General features: G+C 36.0%; 1 protein-coding gene across 1 annotated transcript in view; it reads left to right on the top strand.

Moving 5' to 3' along the window:
- LOC150102493 (uncharacterized) overlaps nucleotides 1-27,551 on the top strand; it is a 192,971-nt gene that overhangs the window by 149,663 nt on the left and 15,757 nt on the right. The window contains exon 10 of the mRNA XM_090399601.1: nucleotides 3,260-3,334. Coding sequence (XP_090255727.1) covers nucleotides 3,260-3,334 — 75 coding nt within the window. The remainder of the gene's footprint in view (nucleotides 1-3,259; nucleotides 3,335-27,551) is intronic.

The raw sequence follows: 27,551 nt of genomic DNA, 5'->3' as shown, positions 1-27,551 counted from the left end.
GGAGGGAGGGAACCTACTCTACAACTCTATCTCCACCACTCAATCCACAAAATATACCACCGCCATCTATCACCACTAGTATTTTCACAGACAATCATAAATATCCGTGTCCATTGTGAAATTCAAACTCACAGTCTTTTGACTAGAAAACAGATATGCTAACCACTCGCCCAACCAGATGTATGTTGTGCATTAAAATACATCCTTTTCATGACTTTAGTAGTTAACTTATTTCTTAATGACTGTCCAAACTTTTTTTAATTGCCAAGCAAAATAAGTTGTATTAGCTGAATGACAGAAAAGAGAGAGTGAGCAAAGTAGAATATCTAGTTTGCAAGCAAGTCTAGATATTATCTACTTACACACTTATTATTCAGGCTTGAACTGAGAACATAACAGAAAATGACAAATCTAGTTAGTTCTGTTCTTTGTCACCAAAGATATGATGAACATCATTGCTGTCTTTTGTTCATTTGACAAATAATGGGGGGGGGAGATCATTGCCATTGTTTGAATTACATTAAGCATTCTTAGGAGTTTTTTAACACTACCCCAAAATCTATGAATAGTATTCCTTGTTAGATGGATTTGGGATTCATACAATGGTTGCAGGTGAGAAGTCATGTCTTGAACGGAAATGAGCACAGTTTTATTGAAAGCTGAAGAGGCCATGACTCAGATGTCTTTATGCCAGAAAATTCTAAAGATGGAAGTCAGCCCAAGAAAATAAATCTCATCTTGTTTGGAGATCTGAGTATTTTCAAACATAAGGAAAAGTGAAGTGCAGAAAATAAAGGATTGTATTTCAGTAGCATGCCCTTTTATTTAAGAAATGCAGAATATATATATTCAAAATTTAAAAAAATTAATTGGTAATGGTTAAGATGGACTTGCAACAGATGATACTCTTACCAAAGCTTATACAGTAGTAACTTAATAATTCAAAATAATGCAACTTCAAATCATCACACCAATCAAAGGCTCATTAATAAATTAAAGATCCTGTTTTTTATTTTACTCTTTCCGTCTTATTACAAAGTACTGTATATAACCTGCTATCACATTTCCATCAAGATACCAAGGATGAATTCTATGATACTCTGGAAGGGATAATAAAGATGTGGGATTTGATAAAGTCACATCTGAACAAATTAAATATGGAGTTAAAGAAATAACTAACAAACTGTTCACACTAATTAAACTCATATGGAAAAATGAAAACCTGTTAGAAGACTGGAAAGAATCAATAATAATCCCACCCACAAAAAAAGCAATAAAAGGAAATGTGAAAAACTATAGAGGCATCTCACTTTTTAATACTAATTACAAAATCCTGCCTGATATTATCCTGAAAAGAATTATCCCCTATGCAGAGGAGATTCTTGGAGAATATCAGGCAGGATTCAGAAGAAATCACCAGTGATCACCTTTTTACTTTGAGACAAATTCTAGAGAAAAATTGGGAATATAATAAAGAAAGTCATAATTTTTTCATTGATTTCCAAAAAGCATATGATAGCATACATTGAGAAAGTCTATGAAATATCTTAAAGGGGTTTGAAATACCAGAAAAATTAATCAGACTGGTCATAATGTGTGTACAGAAAATCAATGTAGAGTCCTCGCTAACAACATATTGTCAGAGCCATTTAACATCACAGGTTTAAAACAAATGGTGCGATATCACCTATACTATTCAACATATCTTTAGAAAAAGTAATTTAAGAAACAACTAAAAGTACTATATCATGCTCTGCACCATTCCTGGGGGTATGCAGGTGATATTGATATTAGAGGAGAAAATGCAGATAATATAACTGAAACCTTTATAAACCTTAAAGCCTCTTCTGAAAAAATAGGTCTTAATATTAACCAAAATAAAACAGAATATTTAAAAGTATCTAGAGATAATGATCTTCATAAGTCATCAACTATTCGTTGTTCTGAATAGTTGATATTGAAAAACTCAATAAATTTTTTAAATATCTAGGCTGTATAATAACTGAAGATAATAAGCAGGGAATAAATCATATTTCTCACTTCAGCACCTCCTCTCATCTAAAAATCTGCCATATGAATCTAAAATAAATACTTACAGAATGCTAATTAGACCAGTCATATTATATGGTGCAGAGACATGGAATATAACAAAAGCTGTTGAAGATCAACTACAAGGCTTCTAAAAGAAAATTGTAAGGAAAATATTTGGCTCAGTTAAAAATCCTTGAATGGAGAAGGTGAACAAATAAAGAACTCTATGAACTTTATAAGAGGCCAATAATAATAAATGAAATCAGAGCTAGTCGCATCACATCGTTAGATCACCTAGAAAGAATTGAGAATAACAGGCTAGTGAGGAGAACCTTCTTACATCACCCAAATGGAAAACGTCCTAGAGGAAGACCCCTGCAAAAGATGGATGGATAACATTAAAATCGACATGAAAGAGCTGAACCTGTGAAACTGGAGGAAGTTGGCATTGATTAAGGTTATTTTGAACATTTTTGTTAGCAGTCTTATTTTACTGAGCCTTTCATTGATGGCCTCAAAACTTACGAGTGAATTTCCATAGCCTTCTTTGTATCATAAATCCTGTTCCTAGTTCATGTCTTCCTGTGATATTTCCACCATATAATAACAAATAATCTCCTAACTTATGTTCACCACTATCAATCCATCTATCCATTTTATATTTTTTTAAGTTCATCACTGAAAGTTTGCAGTGCACCTGCTCTATATAAGCTTCTGACATTCCACGTTCCAAATCATAATCCTTTATTCCAAAGTTCCATCTTGTATAGTCCGATATTGAGACTTATTTGGTGCTTGGTTCCTAAGAAGTAAGGTTTTTACAAGATGAGGTTGTTGGCCTCATGCTCAACCCCCAACCTGGAGGACCAGGGTGTCTCTCTCTTAGTCTGGACCCTCCCCTGTGATCCAGCTTGGGAGGCCCTAAAACTGGCATTGCTCTCAGGGTCATTGGGATGTGTTATCACGACATCACGACAAGGTGAGGACACTATCAGGTGGAGACTGCCTGCCCTCAGGTTATAAAATTTTTTTCATAAATCAGTCTTCTGAAATATCATATTTAGAATCAAACATTCATCACATCTAGTATTTTTATTTGAAGAGGTTTCTGTAGGTCTAATGGGTGAAATAAGTGTTACCTGTTTCAGATTTTTGCAATCTAATTGAAATATATACATCCTTTATTTCATTTATTTATTTTTAATAATCACGAAAATTGTTTTGATAGGTGATGAACAGTGGGATTTGAATAATTCTCGAGAAAAATCCAAAGAAAATAAAGAAGAATTATTTTCCAAGAAAGGTAGATAAGTTGTAGGATTTTTTTTGTTGTTGTTACTGTTGGAGGAAAGTATGTTATACTTATCAAGAAATTGCATTCTTGTTTTCATTCATATTGTGTAGTGATCTTTCAATAATCGAATGCTCAGTTATATACCCTTGAATAGGTTTGCATGGCAACTAACTCTTGCAACAGTGCTGTGTAACTGGACATTAAGTTACCTGTACCCTTAGTTCACTGACCAGTAAATTGATTTCTTAGTGCATCTAGATAATTGAGAGATTACAGTGTGTGAGTTTACGCCAACACAAGCAAACAAAACATTACAGATGAAGTATCTCTTCACAACTAAGTTATTTATGTATAGAGAAGTTGACTTCCCCTCAGATTGCCCTTGATATCTTCTAATACCTAGTACACTCTCTTCAAAGAATGCATGTATCATTAAAGGGCATGTACATGATTCGAGTTATCTCAAACTAGTTTCAGTCTATTGAGGTTTCCATTAGTTTCTGCAGTTTCTTTATATCCACGAAGGCCATCCTGATGCAAAGATCATATTTCTCATATGTTATATCATTAGTGCTTGGGAAATTGGGAAGGAATATTTGTCAGCAGCAATAGTAAGCTGTATTCCAGGAGTGAAGAAGACACAATTTGGAGTAAAGTGGATGACAAACAATATTAAACAGGAATTGCATGCAAAAAAGAAGCTATGGAGAGATATAAGGAGATGGGTGAAGAGAAGATGCATGAAGAATATAAGACACAGGCCAGGAGAGTGACTAGTATGGTAAGGAAGGCGAAAGTGGAATATGAGAAGAGATTGGCCCTAAGATCCAAAGAAAATCCTAGGGAATTTTTTAGCTATGTGGCCAGTAGGAGGAGGAATGATTGTGGAAGAATGACATTGTGGGATAAAAATGGGAATAGAGTGACTGATGAAGAGGACATAGTGGAATTGTTCAATGAACACTTTATTGGAGTATTTCATCCTGGAGGAGTAAATTTTGATACCAGAGGGATAGGACAGGTTCGAGGTTTAGAGGTGCAGGAGGAGAATGTGTTCCAAATACTGAGTACTCTGGATGTCAGTAAAGCTGTGGGACCGGATGGTTTTCACCTCAAGTTTTGAGAGAATGTGCTAAAGAACTGACAACGCCTTTGACCTGGCTTTTCAATGAAGGTCTGGCTGTGGGAAAGGTGCCCAGGGAATGGAAGGAAGATAAGATAGTGCCATTACATAAGGGAGGTAGCAGACTGTTTATAATGAGGGACCGTATACAGCATTGGGCGAATGAGGGTAATGTTATCTGTGTGAGTCAACATGGATTTGTGAAGGGGTGCTCTTGTTTTAGCAGTATGCTAGCCTTTTATAATAAAGTTACAAGAGCAGTAGATGAGGGAAAGGCATATACTGCCATTTTCTTGGACTTAGCGAAGGCATTTGACAGGATGCCACATGATAAGCTGATATTTAAGTTGCAGCATATGGGTCTGAGTGCCAGGTTGGTCAACTGGATTCAGGATTGGCTGTCTGATAGGTATCAGAGATTTGTGTATGGTGGAGCAGTTTCAAGGAGGCAGAGGGTTGCAAGTGGGGGTCCCATAGGGCTCAGTACTGGGACCTATATTGTTTAACCTTTATATCAATGACAGTTGTTTGCAGATGATGCGAAGCTGGGAAGGATTATTAGTAATAGTGCAGATGTGGTAGCCCTGCAAGAGGATTTAAATAAGCTAGACAGATGGGCAAATGAGTGGGGGTATCAGTTTAATGCAGCAAAATGTAAGTTTTTGAGTATTGGGACATATTGATGTGACGCTTCATACTCTATTGGAGGAGTTGTACTGGAGGAAGTGGGGGAGACGAGATCTAGGGTTGATGATTGATAGAAACCTGAAATTTAGGGGACATTGCAATGGTGATGAAGGTAATACAGAGGATTGCTGCAATAAGGAGAAGTACACTGACCTGCAGAGATAAGAGGGTTATCATTCTGTTGTATAAGTCTCTGATCAGACCACACTTAGATTATTGTTCTCAGATTTGGTCCCCAGGATTTGAAGGGGTAAATTAACTGTGGAAAGGGTACAAAGGCAGATAACAAAGATGGTTTCAGGACTGTATAATGTTAGTTATGAGGATCGGCTGAGGGAATGTGGACTGCAGAGTTTGGTAGATAGAAGGAGAGGTGATATAATTGAGACTTTTAAACTGTTGAGAGGTGGTTACAGGGTTGGCACTGGGGAGTTCTTTCGCTTGGTTGAACAGAGGGAAGGAGTGATGACAAGAGGCCATCCCTGGAAGTTACGAAAGGAAACTGTGAGCAAGAGGGTGAGGAGTGGTTTCTTTGTATGGAGGGTGGTTGGACCATGGAATGCATTGCCTGATAGAGTGGTGAGAGCAAGAACTATCAATGAGTTTAAGGATTGGTATGGTAGACTTTGTGTTTTGTATGAGGGACCTCCCACAATGAGTCTTTTGACTCCATCGAGGCGTGAATAATAATAATGTTGGTAGTAAAATGGTGTGTGTGTGTATCTTGTACACACGCACACATCCTTTGAAGAAAGAATGCTGTGCAATATGGAATAAAAGGAGAAAATTGATTGGAAATCATCTGCTCTGTATATAAGTAGTTGGTCATGAAAATGCTTCATGTGAATATTTTTGTTTGATTATACTAGGGTAAAAAATACAAATGAAAAGAAGAATATAATTTCTTTTCAAGCATATAATAGGAGATAAATATGATGAAAGCATATAATATATATTATTGAAAGTTTTCACCTCATTTTAAATTAAAAATGCCAAGAAATTATATTCTTGTTTAATCCTTTATCTAAGTGTAAGTAAACAAACTTTACACATGAAGTATCTTCATGACTATCCCACTTCTATATAGAGGCTGCTGACATCACATTAATTGCCTTAGTATCTCATAATGCAAAACAGGCATCTTTTCAGGTATGTATAATGCTATGTATTCTGGGAAGGGCCACTACCCAGACTGGTTTCAGCCTTTGGTGAGGTGAAAAGTAAAGGGGAGTTCATCATAAATCTAGAATAGTTAGTATAGGGCTGCAAGAGAATCTGATAGTATTGGGAGAAAGAAAAGACAGATAGATAGTATGAGAGATAGGAGGGGGGGGGAAGGCCTAAGTTCTTTTATATCATCATGTAGTCAAAGACTATCGTTTTTTTTTTCTTTTTCATCAATCTCATGCAGCTGAATAAAAAAAAGACCAATTGAAAGTAAAGTGCAAAGATGACTGATACCCAAGTGGTTAGCATTGTCTAAGTTAACTTCCTTGAGTTCACCTTCTCTGCCTGGGATTGATTGCTCTTCAGTCGCTCCCACAATTTCAGTAAGACCACAGTAAACTAAGAGGATGGAACCATTTAAAAAACCTCTCATAGCAAAAATAGAATTTTATTTCCTCCTGGTGTGAATATTGCATAATGTGTGTGTGGTCTACACCACCTAACCAAAAATTCGGTATTTTATAGAATGCTTCTTTCTAAATGCAAAAATCATCTGACTAAACAATAAAATTTCCATAATACAATATTGTAAAGCATTTGTATGTCATATTGCTGGTTTTCAAATTGTAAGAAGCCTGAATGGCAAAGAAATGGAGCTAGCTGAGGAATTAGATAAGTACCATATCGACATAATAGGGGTGACTGAAACAAAAAATACCAAAACTGGTGAGATCTTTCTGAGCAATAAATACAAAATGTTATATTCAGGCAATGACAATCAAGGAAAAGAAGGAGTAGCCATAGTATTCAACACAAAATATGAGGCTAATCTTCTTGAATGGCATTCAGTCTCAAGTAGAGTAATGTGGACAAATATGAGAATGAGGAACTGGACAATGAGACTTATTTGTGACTATGGTCCCTCAGTAGCTTCTACTAAGGTAGAAGTGGAGGAATTTTTTGAGGCTTTAGAAAAAGCAACTGACACAATGAAAAAGGAAAAGTTGGTCCTTGTTCGGGATCTAAATTGCAGAGTAGGAAATGATTGTGAGACATACAAAAATATTTTGGGAAAATTTGGAGAAAAGAGCAAAGCTAATAATAATGGCAAATACCTGTTGGATTTCTGCTCAGGACATGGACTGGTTATTACTAACACTATGTTCCAACATAAAATTGTGCACAAATTCACTGTAGAGAAGAAGCAAGGAATAAGAAAAGTCTCATTGACTATGTTATTGTTGATAGTGATGTTTTCTCCCTGGTGCAGGACACCAGAGTGTACAGAGGATTTGAAATTGGAAGTGATCACTATTTAGTCTTGAGCAGGATAAAATTGAATTTCATATTGAAAAGAATAAGCGAATAAAAGTTGAGCAGCTCTCAGATGTGAACTGTAGACTAAAATACACAAAGATTATTGAAGAAAAAATGAAAGAGTTTGAGAACAGGAATCAAACCTTGGAGATTCAGTGGCAAACTCTGAAGAAAACATTGATTGATTCTGCCAGAGAGGTGTGTGGTGAGGTTGTGTGCAAGGATAAAAAAATCAGAACTCCCTGGTGGACACAGGAAGTTAAAGCCGCAGTGAAGGAAAAGAAGAAAGCATATCAAAGTTCCTGGCAAATAAGTCAGCTTATGCTCTTAGAGAATATAGAGACAAATGCAAGAATGCTAAACACTGTGTAAAACTAGCTAAACAAAAGTTATGGGAGGACTTTGGCAAGAATATAGAAAATAAATATCAAGAAAGTGGGAAAATATTCTCGAGGTTGTTGAAGAAGCTTAGGAATGGAGGAAAGAGTGCAGTAAAAGGAGCTAGAGATGATAAATGTGACATGAAAACAGGAGAAAAAAAGATATACTTGAAGTATGGAGTAATTACTTTGAAAAACTGCTAAATGAAACAAGCAGTGATGACAGCACAGTGGTAAAAAACATTGACCAGGCATGCAGTCAGGAATACATATTTATACTTGAAGCCATCAAAGGCTTGAAATGTGAAAAGGCAGCAGGAGTAGATGATATTCGACCAGAAATGCTGAAGTATGGGTGGTATAAGAGTCTTACAGTGGCTGCACTGCATAGTTCAGAAAACCTGGACAGAGGGACAAATTCCCGATGATTGGAGTAGAGCTCTCATAGCACCCATATATAAAAAGGGAAATAAAACTGAATGTGAGAATTACAGAGGTATTTCCCTACTGAGTGTTCCTGGTAAGATATATGCAAGTATACTTGAGAAACGGTTGAGAAGAATTGTGGAAGAAAAGCTTGGTGAAGAACAAGCTGGATTCGGCCAAATAGAGGCTGTCAGCATCAGAGCTTCACTTTACGACAAATAGTCGAGAAACCATGGGAATATAATAGAGTATTGTATTTAAGTTTTGTCGATTTGGAAAAGGCATATGACAAGGTGCCAAGAGAGAAGCTATTCAATACACTACAGTTATATGGTGTCAATGGGGCATTATATCAAGCAATACTTAGTCTTTATTTGAGTTGTAAATCAGCAGTTAGAATTGAAGGAAATACAGGAAGATGGTTTAATGTTAAATCTGATGTGAGACAAGGATGTACATTATCCCCTCTGTTATTCATTATCTATATGGATCACATTATGAACGAAAGTGGTATTAAACATGATATCAAAATTGGAGATGTTAATGTTAGCTCTTTGCTTTATGCGGATGATGTTATACTTCTAAATAAATCCGCTACAAGTCTGCAAGATTCTCTGACTAAATTGAATAGCTGTTGTAATAGATATGGTATGAAGGTCAGCAATAAAAAAACAAAGACAATGAAAATAGGCAGAATCTTTGAAAATGTCAACTATGTTGTGAATGGAGAACCTGTGGAACAAGTAAAACATATCATCTACTTAGGCACGATTTTTAGTGAAGATGGTAAATTAAATATAGACATAGACAACAGAATCAGCAAAGCTGGTATGGTGGGAAGTCAATTGAATAAATTCATATGGAATAAGAGAGAAATTAGTCGGAACACTAAATTAGATGTATACAAGACAGTGTTCAAACCAGTTTTAACTAATGGATCTGAGAGCTGGGTCAGAAGTAAACACTTGACCAAAGACTAGAGACCGCAGATATGAGAGTCCTGAAAAAGATTAGAGGCATGAACAGATGGCATCAATGGCAATATCATATTAAAAAACGAGGATATTAGGAAAGAACTTGACATTGTTAACAACCAGGAATGAGTTAGCAGAGCTAATCTCAGGTGGTATGGTCACTTAAACAGAATGGGCGAAGAAAGATTAGCAAATCAAGTGTTCTCTGCCAGGTTGGCAGCAAATCGACCCAGAGGAAGACCAAGATATAGGTGGATTGATACGGTACAAAGCGCCTTAGATGATAGAAATATAAGATCTGATAATATTGGAGTCTTGACAAGTAACAGACTGATTTGGAGGAAAATTGTAGATAGGAAGTTAGTAATGATGTAATTTTTTTCATGTAGTACTATCATATCCTGTACACCCCTTGAGGGTACATGGCAGGAATTTGATGATGATGATGTTTTTGAATTGGTAATATTGGCTAAGTAGAGAAGTGAATTCCGAGTATAGTGAGAGGTTCTTTCTCAAGGGTTAGTCCAAAGGGATTTCTTCTGAGAAGATGCCACTTTCTAAAAACTTTTAATTTTGTCTTGTCAGCATTGGCAGTTAATTCACTGATTTAACTGAATTTTTCTAAAATACCACAAAAGATGTATGTGGAATCATTATTCCTGAATGGTGTCTACTACATCATCAGCATACACTACTACCTTATTTCCTTCATAGTCGAGGGAATTGTTATCCCTTGCAAAGCACATATATTGCAAGAAATGTTCAAGAATCAGTGCAAAGAGCTGTGGACTAGGAGGGCAACCTTGCTTGATTCCTTTTTGAATTTTAACCTGCTTTGATAGCATCAGGGCAGGTCAAAATTCAAAAAGTAACTAGGTTCCTAGGAGGAACCCAGTAACTAGAAAGCAGGTTGAATTAGCATAGGCTTCTTTAATAGCAGCCTTTTTGCCAGAGGATGAGGCACAGAAACGAATTCTGGACATTATCATGAGTATGGTCCACTGAGAGCACTCCCATTGACTACTTTTTTCATATTAACAAGGTGGAGTAGATCACATTGCAGAACAGATCAAATTCTGCTGCTCAGGCTCATTCATACCTTGAGCCTGTTATTGATAATGTGGAAAAATATCTTGTAGTCAGTATTAGATAGAGAAATAGGCCTCCAGCTGATTAAGGTATGATCTCTATTAGATTTTGGAATGGAGACAGTATTTCTTGCTACAAATTCACTTGTCATGTGAATTTGAGAGAGAAAATATATATAGAGAGAAAAAAATTACACAGTATAACTAGGATGGAAAGAGTAAAATCCTAGGCCTCTGGGTAAAGTTTTATCTCTAGACCATCAAATCTTTTTTCTTGATTTTCTTGTCTAGCATTCTTTATAGGCTGTGGTAACTTCAGCTGCTGTAATTGGTCTGTCGAGCCTGTCTTGGATATGAACAGGAAAGCCATTAATGTTCCAAGAGTTATAAATTCTCCCAGTACTATTATCTTCAAACAGATTTTTTATAGTGTTTTTGAAAGGAGTCTTGGGTGGTGGACATGTCTTCCCTTCATGCAAATTTGGGTGATAGTCCTTTCCTCACAGAATTTGGTTAACTGGCTGTTGACTAGCTGAATAGTTATCTGTTAAGTGGTGCTGTATTCTTATTTTAAAAATTCTGCTTTTCCAGTTACATCTCCATGTTGATGTTTCTAACGATATTACCGTTGCTGTGAACCAGCTTCTCTCTTTATATAGATATTTCAACTTTCTTTTCTTTTGAGGAAAATCTGTTCTTTTCTGTTTTACTTGCTTGTTTGAATTTTAATCATGTATCACAGTTCCAGGTAACATTATTCCAATGTGAACAGAGGATCTGGAGTTTGGGTGAAAAAGATCAATAGAAAATTTGGTGTAAGTCTCCATGGTCTGGAACTGATCTCTATTTGTTCCATGTAGTGGAATTTAAGTAGAACTGAATTATGATCTGACATGTTGATGTTAAGATGTTTTATATGAATTACCCTATTTATAAGGGAAGAAGAGATAAATTCAATCAGAATGAATATCAATATCTTAATTCATGTATGTGTAAGCCTGGAGATTAGTGTTGCGAATCCTCTACCTGTCTGCTAGTTGAGCATTGTCAAAACTTATTTTTAACTGTGCATATCCCACTTTCCCTCTTCCATGATGTCCTCCTATTTTGTCTAATGTGGGGTTTTCAATGCAATTCCAATTTCCAGCTACTATGATATGGGCACCATGTAAATATGGCTGCAATTCTTGGAAGAATTTTCGTCTAACTATTCCATCAGATGAAGCATAAATATTTAGAAATCTTATTACACATTCACAGTATTTCAAGTCTGTTGTCGAGATCCTCCCTTCTGCATCCCTTCGGATATTACAGAATGACCCAACGTGGGGTCAAAAACAAGAACCCCTACTCCAGCCTTTTAAATCTTCAAAAGTTCCACTGAGAAAGAAGTGGATATTTATCTGGTAAAGTTTTGCCATAGCATAAGTTTCCATAAAATTTGTTTAACTGACCTGTGGAATCGTCGTACATTTAATGAGGCAATGCAGAAGGAAGATGATATGATTTAGTTGAAGTGTCACTAGATTTTGGATGAACCTGATGAGTTCTTCAATCTGTGATGGAGCAATTATGTAGCTTGCTACTTTTTCCATTGTTTTACAGTTGCTTGCCATTATTTCAGTTTCATGGCTATCTTTCCTGATTCGAAAGCTCGTTATTTTCTTATAGATGATAATCGTACTGAGAAAACTTTGCATCTGTAAAATTTATTATTTTTTCTTCAATTGTATCTCTCTCTTTCCCTTATCAGTATGAGATGGTTTCTCATATTCCATAAACTCTTCTAAGCATGAGGAGTCTCCATTTGATGATCCACAACCTTGTCCATCTTTACCTTTTTTATAATTTTGTCCCCTTTTAGATGTTTTTGATTCACAGAAGAGGATTTTTTCAAACTTTCTTCTCCACTCTCTGAGAATATATGCAATTTACAGACAAAAAATACTAGTGATGGTATTGGGCAGTAGATGGCATTGGTGTAGATGATAATGGTACTGGTGGTTTGCTACCAGTTGGTGGATTAAGTGGTAGAGATGGAGAGTTGTAGAGTAGGTGCACTCTCTCTCTCTCTCTCTTGATGAGTCTTTGGAACCCTTGGAGGTGTCATATAAGAATAATAATATTAACTTCTTTTGGTTGTCTTACTTGCTTTTCTGTTTCTTCTACGATTTCTCCTTGGATAACAGTCTCATTTGTTTGCATTGGGTCTTGTATCTGTTCAGTTGTTATTGATTCATAATTTTTAATTTCAACTAATATCGTGAGTTTTATTTTAATTTCAACTTATTCATATTGAACTGAGAAAGTGGCTACTGCAGTTCTGGAATTTTAGGGCTAATTTCTAGCCTTTTTTGTTTTTTGTTGTGCACTTTTTTGTGATTTTACCCAAGTATAGTTTGTTTGGAAGTGCTGTCTTTATTAGACTGAGTTGGAGAATCTGGGAACTGTTTTTATGCCCCTTAGACATATACACTGTTCTAATTGCTCTTTCACTGAGAGAGTGCTCCCACTCTTTCAGTGAAAGTTTGAAAAGTGCAAGTAGTAATACAATGTTCAGAACTTTTGCATTTCAGATAGAGTTTGAGACACTGATTAGTGATATGTGCTATCTCCACACATACACACACACACTTAAAACATTTAGACTTTGGGCAATTGTGCCGCCTATGTAATCATATTAACCATAATGCAGGCACTGCCTCTGTACTCCAGGATAGTTCATAACTCGAGTTGTACTAATGTTGACAAAATTTGGTACAAGCATCCATATCTATTATGAAGATGATCTCACCAGAAAACCAGTTTGGATCTTTTCCTTATATACCCTTTCATATATTACTGATTTTATCCCGTTTTGAGAAGGCTTGAATAATTATTTCATTACTGTTTTCTGTATATTCTGTTGGAAATCTCTTGATTTTTACTATTTTAACCTAGCTTCCTACCATTATAGGAATTATTATACTACCTCAGAATGTAAAACCCTGTAGTAGTTTAGCCATTGTTTCCACATCTTTAACTACGATTAAATATTACCCTCTGCCATGAAAGAATGAATCTTGCTAGCCCTACTATCTCTTTTAAAAACCTTAGCCACTTGGCTCAGTTTTTCACATCCTGGAATATCGGTTCCTAAAGTGTGCACCCTTAGAGGAATTGGCACTATTATCTGAAAGGGGGGCGGGGAACTAAAACCTGTGGATTTCATCATAAGAGAATCCTTTCAGTTGTAAGACTGAAAATTAAATTCTACACCACCAGCAAATGCTGTAGCTGAGCTAATATAACATGATAGCCGTTATACAGCCAAATGTAATCCAGATATTAACTGCACTACCAGAAATCTTAATATTTATTTAATTAATCAAGCACTAGTGGGAGATAGAACCACTGCTGGTAAAAATAAAATTAAAATGTCAAAGTTGAAACACAAAGGAAAGAAAACCACTGATGACATCAGTGGGAGCCAGGCCCAGAAAAGATGCCAAGGTTGAAGTAATGCAGAAGTCATATATTTCCCATATACAAGTAGTGAAAAGGTGTTACACCTTATTATTAAAATACTCTGGATTAGAAGTTGGTCAAAGTTTTTCACTTGGTTTTAAGTTAAATTAGAGATACCAAGGAATTATATTGTTGTTTAATCCTTCATCCAAGTGTAAACAAAGTTTGCACATGAAGTATCTTCACAACTAGGCTACTTGTATATAGATTCTGATGACTTCACATTAATTATAATTAATTACTCTCATCTTTGGTCTGACTCCTACTTGATGAGACTTTAATAAAGGTTGAAAATAGTCTGGGGAGTAGCACTTCCCATAATGCATAGCATTATACACACCTAAAAGGGTGTGTGCTTTGCATTATGGAATATTAAGTCAATTAATGTGAAGTCATTAGCCTTTGTATACAAATAGCCTAGTCATTAAGATACTTCACACACAAACTTTGTCTGCTAACACAAAACGTATAAATGATTAAACAAGAATATAAATATAAAATCTTAGCATCTTTAATTTAACACGTTTAATGATAATAAAAATTATTAACCCTATAAAACTAGGATTTTTTTTAGAAGAGTTTGGGGGGGGTTGATTTCTTATTAGCTGGGAAATTGGTTAAATAATAATAAAAAAAAAACTTGTTGCATTAAATCCTAATAAACTTCTTGTGCTTTTATGGACTGTTGAGTGTTTGTTTACTGTAGTTCCTCTGGAGATCAGGAATGGAATTCACAAGTTCTGATATAAATGAACACAGACAGAAAAACAAAACAAAAAAAAAAATTTTGTCTTTAATATTGCACTGCAGGTTAGTGAAGGAATTGTAGAAAGAAATAAGAGGAATAAGTAGAGTTGTCTTCATTATTTATGTTTTGATCAGTTATATTTGTTAGTTTCGATTAATTAATTATTAATGAGAGATGAGTGACATTATTATTTTTAACTTTGTATCTGACAAGGATGCTTTGTCTCTGTATTAACCTTCAGCTGGTTCAAAATATATGCAAAAAAAAATAATAAATAAATAAAATAATTGCAGCCATTTCGTTGATTATATAGGTGAAAACTTAGGAAGGTTTTAATAGGGTTGCTGCATGTGTTAATTTTGGAAATGGAATGGAGAGTGCCATCCCATCCCATCTTGAAAATTCACACATGCACATATACAGCATCCCTGTGAAACACATAATGAAGAATGTCATCAAGAAGTGTCAGAAGTGAATGTGGCATTCATTTTGAGCTATGCTAGAAAAAGTGTTTTTAAATTGAAGTTAGGCTTTTGTCTCAAATGTCCTTCAGTGGTGTTATTGTTGAAACTTTATTGTTTATATTGTGTTTTCACTACTGTTTGTTGCACTACTTCAGCGTATAAAGATGGCGTCCATCAAGAAATGTATGTCAGCAGCTTGGAGGACTTCTGTACGAAAGTCTAGCTCTGCCTTGGATTTTTTGCAGTGGCTGCGTTGCAGAAACTGCTATATGTGTGCACCGAAAAATGTAAAAGATCTGTGGACTGTTTGGCTAAACAAGAAGAATGAAAACGTCAACATATGTGAAAAGTGTTTAGATAGGCTAGAGCAATTAGGAATGGAAGCAAACATCGGGACCGTAGCAGAAGAACTTCGGCAGGAGTTCATAAAAATGAAATGTGACCTTCATCTCCTGCAAGGGGAATTGGAAGTGTTCAGTAAGGAGGTTCAGGAAATTAAAACTGAGTTCAATATGTTGAATAGAGAAATTAGGACTATGGAGATTACTTTAGCTGAAGTAACTCAAACAAGATTAAGTAAGGGAGAGTCTTTGGTAAATGATGAAGTAATGAATAGTGTGAGAGTCAACAGAATGAAAACACAAGAGGTCTAGAATTAATGAGATGTCGTGAAAGTGAGGGAGTAAGTAAAACCACATTGAGGGAAAGTAATGAAAGTTGGAGATTCATGCTGAATAGTGTAGAAAATAAGGCCGTGAGTGATGCTTGTTGGAATTTGAATGAAGTTATGAGTGGTATGGGGATTCTATGATTTAGGTTATGGAGAGCAGTATGCCTGAGGAGTTCTTGGCTGGTGGAACAATAGAGAGAGTGACTTTAGCAATAAAGAGAGGGCATGATGGTACAAATGACCTGAGTGGTAGTATTAATGGGTAGCAAAAAGATTTGAGAACATTGTTAGATATCGTGAAGAAGAAAAGTGTCAAAGGGAGGATAGTGTGCGTGTGTGTGCTGCCTCGTTTTGACAATTATGAGTTAAGTAGACGAGCGATGATAATGAATGATATGATTTCAAGAATGTGCAAAAAAAGAAGTCTGGAATTTGTTGATGTCTGGAGTGTGTTTGAATGCAAAAGACAGCTGTATGCAAGAAATGGACTACATTTGAACATAGAAGGTCATAAGTGATTGAAGAAGCTACTGTTTTCTGAACAAGTTGAAGTAATTGGAAACTAAAATTGAAAAGGTTGAGTATAAGAGAGAGAAACTTATGCAGTGAATGTATATTTGTTGATCCTTTTTTGCAGGATAAATTGAAGAATAGAGTGGATAAAAATCAGCATGGGACTACTGAAATTAGTAGCATTTATATCAGTTCTAAAGCTGATACAAGAACTAAAGGGGAATCTGCAATTTTTGTATACTAATGCAAGAAGCATTCGAAATAAGAGGGAAGAATTTTTGGCATTAGTCAGTGCAACCTCACCAAAATTTGTAGACATTGGTGAAACTTGGCTGTCAGCAGAAGATGTTGTTACTGGAATTGAATGTGATGGGTACAGTATGTTCAAGGAGGATAGAGAAGATAGAACTGGGGACGGGGGATACTGTTGGTGATAGCGATGAGTTGCAGCCAAAGAAAGTAGTGTATCAAGAGGACATGTGTGTGAATGACGATAGTTCATTTGAGGCAGTCTGGTGTGAAATAGTGACCAACACTACAAAATATACAGTTGATTGCTACTATACGCCAGGGGTGATATTGAATTCATGCATCAGCAAATTAGTGCAATGATGCAGGGTTAGTGATTATTATGGGGGATTTTAATTATGGTGATATCAATTGGAAGGAGGAAATATCACGTGGCAAAAAGGAAATGGGATTCATATACCTAAGAGATGATTATTTGAAACAGCACATAAACAAAGGGACTCATGGTGTGAGAGTGTTGGACCTGGTCATTGGCTCAGAGGACATATGCATAAGTAAAGTGTCCTCATTACCTCCAATTGGTGAGAGCGATCATGTGGTATTGACTTGGGATGCAAAATTTTGGATTTCTCTCTTAAGAAGGTGTATATACGGAACTACAGGTTAGGTAATTATAACAAGCTTCAGAGTGAGCTTACAGCCGTCCCATGGCAGAACATATTGCAGGGGAAAGATGTTAGCAGCACGTGGGATATATAATCAGCGAGTATCTGAGGAAGGCAATATCAGAATGCATTCCCATGGTCAGGAAGACAAACAAGGTAGGCATTAGATGGATGAGTAGTAGTATCAGGCTTGATCTGCAAAGAAAGAAAATGTTATGGAGAATTTACAAGGAGTAAAGTGATCAGTACACCCATGAGCATTACAAAGCTCAAGTTAGGAAGGTTACCAGCATAGTAAGAAAAGCTAAATCAGATTATGAGAAGACCTTAGCGATGGAAATCAAGGGTAATCCCAAAGAGTTCTTCTGCTATGTGGCAAGTAAAAGGAAGAATGACTTTGGAAGGATAACCTCAGTGGTTGCTGATGGTATTAAGGTGACCAATTCAGATGTAATAGTAGAGTTACTAGTGATCACTTTTCAAAGGTCTATCACCCAAGTGAGGATATCTCTGTACCTGTAGCAGTGACTAAGTGAGATTGAAGTTAATAAATCGGAGGTACTTAATATATTGCAGAATTTAAATGCAAACACTGCTGTAGGTTTAGATAGAGTATCAGCTCGGGTGTTGCGTGAATGTGCAAAGGAATTGTCAACGCCTCTTACCTGGTTATTTAACTTAAGTTTGAACTCTGGTAGGAGCAGAAGGAAGGCAAAGTGGTTCCTTTGCATAAAGGTGGCTCTAAGGCTGCGGTAGTTAATTACGGACCAGTCACCGTCTCGGTAGTAGTGGTAAAAATGTTGGAAAAGTTGATTAAAGACAGAATTCAAGGATGGGTGGATCAGAATATAATACTCTATAGGGGCCAACATGATTTTGTTAAAGGTCGATCCTTCCTTAGCAATTTATTAACTTTTTATAATAGAATGACATCTGAGTTGGACAAGGGAAATAGCTACACAGTGATACTCCTGGATTTTGCTAAAGCTTTTGACAGGATACCCCATGGAATACTGTTGTGCAAATTAGAGCAGATGGGGATGGATACTAAACCAGTAATATGGATAAGAGAATGGCTCAGGGAGAGATACCAGAAAGTGATGTTCCCAATGTTTAAGTGGTAAACTGATGGGAGCAAACACTTTCCCCTGATATCCACTTTTCTGCATGTGTAACCATGTACTACATCACAGAGGAAAATTAAGTTAGCTTTCTGGTCCTCTTACCTCTTCCTCGTTAGCTAAATTTGATTCTGTGGTGGTTAGCTTGTCTCCTCTCAGTGAGGCGTGAAGCATGCAACAAAGTGTATTTTAGGAGCAGCCAAAACTGCAATTCTTAACACATCTAGTTGATTCCCACATTTTCCTAAACCTTGGCAGAATGACGATTGCAAAGCAGCCAAAGAGAAGCCCAGACGAAAGCTTTGGGTATTTTCCACAAATACCTCACAACAACAAACCTCGCTGCTTTCAGACATGCTTGAGCCTGAGTGATATATCTGTTGTCAGAGCCAGAACGAATCCTGGACCAATATACTTCTTCTATATCAAGATCCACCAACAGCAAAGAAGTATGGGAAGAAATCCAGAAAATGGAAGGCAGATATAGCACCCACCAGCTCTATCCCAGAACATAATGGTGCAGTGTTGCTGACAATGTTGCAACAGCAATTACCATTGAATCTCCCTGACACTCAGGAAGACTTTTGCAAAAACATAGAGCAAAAACAAAAAAGCAAAGCAGAAAAATAAATCCAGTTTACTTCAAACGGCACCAAAGAATACAACAGGCTGTTTAACAAAGAAGAAATGAAAGTTGCTTTACTTAAATGCCATCCAACTGCTGTTGGGCCAAATAATATCCATTATGACATGGTAAAGTATCAGTAACCATCATCCAGGATCAGCTATTGCACCTATACAACAGAATTTTCTGCGAAAGCATATTTCCAGATACATGGCAGTAGGCAATTATTGCCTTTCCTAAGCCAGGGAAGATCCAAAATCCCCAAATAACTACCATCCAATTGGTCTGACCAACTGATTGTGTAAGATTTTTTGATAAAATGGTTAACCCTCATATTTTATGGTTTCTGGAGAGAAACAAGTTTTTCTCAGAACACAATCTGGCTTCCAAAAATGTCATTCTACTACTGATCTAGTCTGGCTAGAGGCATCCATTAGAGATGATGTCTTCCTTTAACATGGAAAAAGCATATGACATGCATGATTGCTCAGCACATGCCATAGCACACAGTATTCAGAGAGAGAGAGATCATCATCCCACCTCAGTGATGGTTTGGTGTGTGGGGGTATCCAAGTTGCTTTTCTGTGAGAGGTCAAAACCTCTTCCAAGGTGTATCAAGACACCATGCTGGAACCTGTGGTATGGCCACTGAACAACATCTTGTTTCACAGTAGGCAGTGCACCTCCCAACTGGATTCAGCCCTTGAACACAAGGTGAACCAACCCTGAACACAACAGTGGTTGGAGGCTAATATGCCTGATTACATATCACCATCTGATTGGCCATCTGGAAGTCCCAGTATGAATCTATTGGACTTTAAATTGTGGTCAGAACTTGAGAGAGCCTGCAAGAAACGACTCTCCAGTAGTGGCAGCATTTCTGTTGAATGTTATGCTTGCTGCCATCAATATGTGACCTCATAGACTTCAAGTGTGCATGAAGGCAAAAGGGGGACACACTTCAAACATAGAGTGCTGCTATATGCACATTATACATGTGGTTTGTATGTGCTGAAAACTGTAAATGATTTAGTGATAAATTAAAGGTTTATGTGCTGTTCAACTTGTAACAGTATTTATGGCTAGACTAGGCAGTATTGGTTTTCTTTGATATGGAAAACACGTGTGACACTGCTTGGTGATTTGGAATACTGAAAGGCGTACATAATTTTGGTCTTAGAGGAAATCTCCCTCTTTCTATCAAGAACTTCTTATTGAACCAAATCTTCCAAGTCTGAGTGGGAACCTCTCTCTCTCCCTTGACCATATAACCAGGAGAAGATAGTCCCATAATGTTTAGTTTTAAGAGTCATGCTTCTTGCAATCAAGATCAACTCAATAACAGAACAATTTCCTCCAACAGTAATTCCCTCTATGTGGATGACTTCACCATCTTCTACCATTTCTGTAATATGAGGGTAATAGAAAGACAGCAGTAGCGAGCCATAGACCAACTCTCAAAATGGGCAGTTGTATATGGATTCAGATTTTCACATCAAAAGACAGTTTGTGTGCACTTTTGTTGTAGACCTGGCCTTCATCCTGATCCAGAACTCTAACTAGGAAAACACTAATTCCATTTGCACCAGAAGCCAAGTTCTTGTGACACATACTTGACAGCAAACTCAGTTTCCTCCCTCGTATACATCAGTTGTGAGACAAGTGCTATAAAGCAGTGACATATGATGCTGACCGATGTTCTTTGCTTCATTTGTACAGGGCATTGATAAGATCAAAGCTTAATTAATGGCCCAATATCTGTGCATCTACCAGGGAGAGGATACTGTGATGGGTAGACCCTGTTCGCCATCAAGCCAGAATTGCAATTGGTGCATTTTGAACATTACTGATTCCTAGTTTATACATTGAGGCAAATGAACTACCTTTGTTGCTTTGACATCAAGCTACCTCTGTTATATGCAATGAAAATAAAATCCCTGCCAGACCAGTCCGTGTAGCCAACTATTTTTTGGCCACTGCTGAAAGAAAAACTACATTCTGATATGTATGACTATCACAGTAAAAGAATGTGTTTGGCCATTGGAGAATTTGTACAACCTCTGACAGACTGTCAAAACCCTTTGGTTCGTAAGTAGAAGTACTCGCCTACAAGCTCTACAGATTCACCAATGTACCTCCTGGATTATAACTAATTATATATTTCATCCTATTGGGCTCTATCTCACACCAGATAGAGATAGCATCAAATGAACTGCCCTCTGAATCCCTGTTCCCCTGATGTAATTCTGCTATTATTTGGCTTTAATTCATCTGCTATTATTAACTCCCCCCCCCCCCCCCCAGATACTATATACCCAGATCCTTTGCATTCTATTCCTATCACTATATCTTCTTTGGTCAGTTAAGTCTCACTAATGCCCATAACTTTGGGCCATGTTGAACAGCTAAACCGTACCAAAAACTCCTTGCTCTTATTTCAATGCTTATGGCATTAATATACATAAACTGCGATAATCCCTCATCCCACAACCTCCCTTACACCTTGCGTGGCTTAGTCCACTGAAGTTGAGAATCTGGGGTGCTACATTTAGTATCATATGATCACTGTCCCACTTACTAATCTCTAGATTTCCTGGACTCATGCTCACCCCTTCCCCCCAAACATTCTAGTTTCACTGAGCAATTGTAATTTTTTATGGCTTCATATCATTTACCATCACCTAATATCTTTTCTCATGTTTACAGAATTTTCTGAAGCTTTTTTCTTGGTATTTCCAAGGCATTGGATTGTAAAGAGGCTTACTCAGCAAACTTCTAGCTTATAATCGGCCTTCCACCCTTTTTTTTTTTCAATTGAATGGTGTTTTCTCTTTTAGCTTCATCATATCATAGTCATGAGGACAGTATGTCATTTGCTCTTTGATTAGAAAGACCTTTGGTTCAGCTCCTCTTCTTTTGGATGTTAGGAGCTTTTATAATGACTTTCAGCTGAAGGTGATATTCACATAAATATTCCAAGCTTGACCTTGTTATTTTTCCATATGTTATGGAACTTCTTACTGTGCAGTACGATATGCATAGTGTGTTAAGTGTCTTCATTCACAAAAATAAATTGGTTTACTGAAAAAGTGTGGTTTTGTTTAGGTTTAATAAATAGAGGTAAGTTCTATGTGGATGAAGTTTATTAACGGTTGTCTTTTTTTTTAATTCCCTCTTCAGGCACTTAACAGTAAATGATAGCAGCATCATGGTGGACTGTTATAGCAACTTGTCATGCTAGTGCTGGTACTTATTGAAATTTTGCTGTTATTTTACTGATTATACTGTCAGCTGGTTGTTTGGTTACTGATTGAACTTCTGATGGTTATGAAATAATACCTTCTTGACTTAAAGAATTAGATTTTAATTTTTGCTAAGTGCTGTGGGTTCAAGGGATTTTTACCTTTCTTTACCATGAATTGGGTAAGTAATATTTGTTGTTATTTCTTGTCATTAGAGGAATACAAGTAGAAAGTTTGATTGTGCAAAAGTACTCAATGGTAGCAAAACAAAAGTAATAACCCACCATGGCCCATTTTTGTTGCATTTGATTGATTTTTCTTTCATAGGAATTAATGCACTGTTAGGTTTATTTGCTTCAAATTGTTGACATTTTCCAAAAATTTCACCACAGTTTGTTTATGTGTCTTATGCAAAATGTATAAAAGTACTTTTGTCCATTCATCTGTATGCAAGTTATTCTCTAACCTTAGTAGACAGATATTATTGTATACAAGAAATATGGCTATTCCAGTTTTTGTTTCATTTGAAACAAAAACTGGTTTGCAAGAGCACAGAGGGACAAAACATGTCATAAATTATATATTGCAATAAGTCTACTCTAGTTGGAATTTAATGAAATTTGAGAATCAGGATACATACAAGATGTCGTGTTATTCAGTTTTAGTTTTAGCCAGTGCATTCTTATCAGCAAAATTAAACAAAATAATTTGAGCTGATATTAATAATTCTTGTCTGTCTGATGGAATTTAATAAAATTAGATATTTAGGATGTCTATTGAAATTTGTTGAATTGTTTCAAATCAACAGTGACAAGATTAGGTCAAGCAAAATTATACATATATAAGTATATAAGCAAAAAATAGGTCACTATAATAAAATTTATTATAACCTATTGTCACACTTAGCAGAATTTTACAAATTCTATTCTAAATAATTTGGCCCTGTGCTATATTGTAAACAGTTATAAGAACATGTCAGCCTTAATACTCATTTGGTGGTGTAAAAGGTGTCAAATGCAAGCCACTAATCCAAAACTACATGATAAAAAAATGTTTATTTTAATTTACTCTGTTATTGTGATACTTTTATTGGGAAAACAATTTGAAAGCTCACAATATCCTTCTCTTTTTACTATAATTGTCCGTTTTTATTTTTATAATTATTCAAAATTATAATAATTTCTGTTACTAAACCATTCCCTTAGGACTGATTTTGAAGATTTACATTTAATTTTTTTTTTTAATTGTCCCTTTTGTTGTAACTAGACTGTTTTTATTAGCAAAACAATTCAAAATGATAACAGCAATTGTTCTCTAGTAAAATTTGGAGGTTCAGGTAGATCTAAAAGATTTACCTGAACAAAAATGACAAAAATTAAGAAAAATTAAAATAATTTGCTAATTCGATCTAACAGATAAGCTTAGGTGTTGGCAGTTATTCATGACTTATTTTTAATGGTATTCTTCTTCTTCTTTGAGTGCCATCTCCTATCAGAGGTCGGCAACCACCTTGGCAAATTTTGAGCAGTCTCTCAGAGCTCATGCCAGTCCACTGTCTGATGTCTGCCAGCCAAGATTTTCTTCATCTTCTATGTCCTCTTCATCCATTTATCTTCCCTTTTATAATCAATTGAAGTATCTTATATTTTTCATTATGAAGTAGGTGACCAAGATATGCAGTTTTCCTTCTTTTTATGGTATCTAAAAGTTCATGCAATTTCCCCATTTGTTCCAGTACTTCCTGATTGGACATTTTTGCTGTCCATGGGATTTTTAACATTCATCTGTATAACCATATCTCAAAGGCTTCAAGTCTTTTTATTGATGTTATGGTATTAACAACACCAAATGAACTATTTTATAAAAAGATTCCTGCCATTGGCATACATCTTTGTGATTGTTTTTGGTGGGAGATAAATTTCATCACCTTATGCGAGACCACCACCATGTTTTTGGCAGCCTGAAGTAGCTTGTAAATGTTTCATGTTTGGTCTCTTGTGCAGGATTTTTTGATTAAATAATATAAAATTAAAAATATTAAAAAAAACCTTACTGTACCTATGCTACTAATGTAGAACAGGATTACATCTTTTAATGTTTGTTCACAATCTGTCCTTACTTAATTAAATAGTAATTTACCTACCATGTTTTGACAGGTTATAACCTAGTAATATATTATTTAAGATTTTGAGAAGTGCTGGCTGGGCAGCATGTTGCATTACAATGGCAGCTACTTTCTTTCTGTCTCAGATACACTGATGTAGGGTTAATTTGTTTCGATTTTTTAAGAAAATAGGCACAAATTACTGCTTAGCTTTTCTGATGATGATAATGTTACTTAACTATCTATATCGATGAAACTGTGATTACATGTATTTTATACATATATATATATATATATTTTTTTTTTTTTTAATGTAAATCCCACCCATGAAAGGTTGTAAGCCTGTCAACTTTGGTATTGCGAGTTGACTAAGAATTAGCCAGTCTGAAAACTCTGTTTAGAGACCAAGCATGTTAGATAGTTGTTCCCATAATGGGATTCATACCCAATAGCTTATTGGTTGAAGTGTAGAAATACTATTGACTTATACAACCAGGCTGGCTAAATATGTTTCCTAAAAAGAAAATAAGTAAATAGTAATTTTCTAAATAATTTATTTATTATTGCTTAGAAAGTTTTTTACCTTGGGTATAATATATGTTAAAGATGCCAAGCTATTTTAAACTTGGTTTTACTCCATTTCACAAGTAAGCAAACAGACAAATAAGTCAAGTTTGCGCCTGCACGTAGTGGGAGTCTAATTGACCCACAAGGTAGTGCAAGTCTAGGCAACTCGTGATAAAGGTGTAATAAGCTCTGATCACTATTCTTAATATAACCCTTAATGCAAAGCCCATCTCCTTGAGGAGATGTACGATGCTATGCAGTAAAGGCAAGGGCCACTACCCAGACCGGTTTCGACCTTTATTGAGGTCTCATCAGTGGGAGCCAGGCTTAGAAATACCGAGGTTAAGTAATACAGAGCTTATAAGTATTTTACCAAAACAAGTTACCAAAAGGTGCTTTGATCTTATTAAATAAAAATCTCAGTATGAGAGATAGATGTAGAAAGTTTTTTACCTTGGGTATAACATTATGTTAAAGATACCAAGATACCAAAAACCGGTTTCGACCTTTATTGAGGTCTCATCAGTGGGAGCCAGGCTTAGAAATACCGAAGTTAAGTAATACAGAGCTTATAAGTATTTTACCAAAACAAGTTACCAAAAGGTGCTTTGATCTTATTAAATAAAAATCTCAGTATGAGAGATAGATGTAGAAAGTTTTTTACCTTGGGTATAATATTATGTTAAAGATACCAAGCTATTTTAAACCTGGTTTTACCACATTTCCCAAGTAAGCAAACTGACAAATAAGTCAAGTTTGCATCTGCACGTAGTGAGAGTCTAACTGACCCACAAGGTAGTGCAAGTCTAGGCAACTCGTGGTAAAGGTGTAATAAGCTCTGATCACTATTCTTAATATTTTCCCTTAATGCAAAGCCCATCTCCTTGAGGAGATGTATGATGCTATGCATTAAAGGCGAGGTACCACTACCCAGACCGGTTTCGACCTTTATTGAGGTCTCATCAGTGGGAGCCAGGCTTAGAAATACCAAGGTTAAGTAATACAGAGCTTATAAGTATTTTACCAAAACAAGTTACCAAAAGGTGCTTTGACCTTATTAAATAAAAATCTTAGGATGAGAGATAGATGTAGAAAGTTTTTTACCTTAGGTATAATATATGATAAAGATACCAGAGCCGAGCCTGGGGGAGACCTGACTCCTACCAGGCACGTCCCTCGGGTGGCAGATGATGGAAACCCCGACGGGTTGCTCCGAATAAAGAATAAGGAGTCATGGACCAAAGAATGCAGCAGAGGAGTGGCAAGCCGGCTGCATTATTCTGCCATTCAACCCTATGAATCAGGAGTCTCCACTGTGTCAAGAGAATGTTACTGCGTCCAAGGAAACCGACACGAGTGATCCTAGATCACAGGGAACAGCCAAGAAGTTTAGTATGTTTTCAGCCAATAGAGTTTCGCATCTCTTAACCTTAAATATAAGGACACTGTTAAAACCTGGGAAAATAAATTTGATGGAAAAAGAACTTGCTACGATTACATGGGACATTGTAGGCTTGGCTGAAACCCATTGGACAGGAGAAGGAGTTATAAACCTAAATTCAGGAAAACTATTCTACTCGGGCAGAGAGGACAATATACATAGAGAAGGAGTCACCATTTTAGTGAACAATAGGTTACAAAATGCATTTATGGCCATAGAACCACATGGCCCAAGAATGATCACTATCAGATTAAAAGGTAAAGAAAAAAAATGTTCACTTTACAATAATTCAAATCTACGCCCCTGACCAGTCACATGAAAATGAAGAAATCGATACCTGATATGATAAGTTGCAAGATCTAATAGACAAGACCAATAAAGATACAACCAAGAAAGATATATTAATAGTGATCGGTGATTTTAATGCCAAAATTGGGAAGTTTACCCCAGGCCTGGAGGATGTGATGGGCAGGTTCAGAGTTGATAACAGAAATGAAAGAGGAGAAAGAATATTAGAATTTTGTAAAGCAAACAATCTGTTTATCTGTAATACCTTTTTTTCCATAGACCTTCCCACAAATATACATGGACCTCACCAGATGGTACAATAAAGAACTATATTGATTACATTCTTATCAAACGCAATTGGAAATCATCAGTGCAGAATGTTAGAACTTTAAAAACTCCAGACTTCGACACTGACCATGAACTGCTTGCAGCAAAAATTAAACTAAAATTGAAGTATCGTAAATCACGAGCTCCTATCAACAAAGTGGACCTGTCAAAACTGAAAGAGAAATCTATGCAAGATAACTATCAGACACTAATAGGAAATGAGTTTAGAAAATTTTCCTATGACAATATAGAAAATACATGGAATCAAGGTAAAATAATTGTTACAAGTACTGCAAGAAACATACTTGGTACAACATCAAGACCAAATCATGAATGGATAACCCCTGAAATTCTAAATACTTTAGAAGAAAAAAGAACAGCAAAGCATATATTAAATATAAAAAATACAGAAGAAAATAAACAACATTATAAGAATCTTAAAAACAAAATTGATAAAATGTGCACATCTGCCAAAGATAACTGGTTGGAGGAAAAAGCAAAACTGTGCGAAGAAGCTAATAAAAGAAATGATA

The sequence above is a fragment of the Typopeltis vanoorti genome, chromosome 10, assembly GCF_054136105.1.
Source record: "Typopeltis vanoorti isolate ZY-2024b chromosome 10, IOZ_Tvanoo_1.0, whole genome shotgun sequence".
In the NCBI taxonomy this organism is placed as follows: Eukaryota; Metazoa; Arthropoda; class Arachnida; order Uropygi; family Thelyphonidae; genus Typopeltis; species Typopeltis vanoorti.
This window is presented reverse-complemented; position numbering and strand designations above follow the sequence as displayed.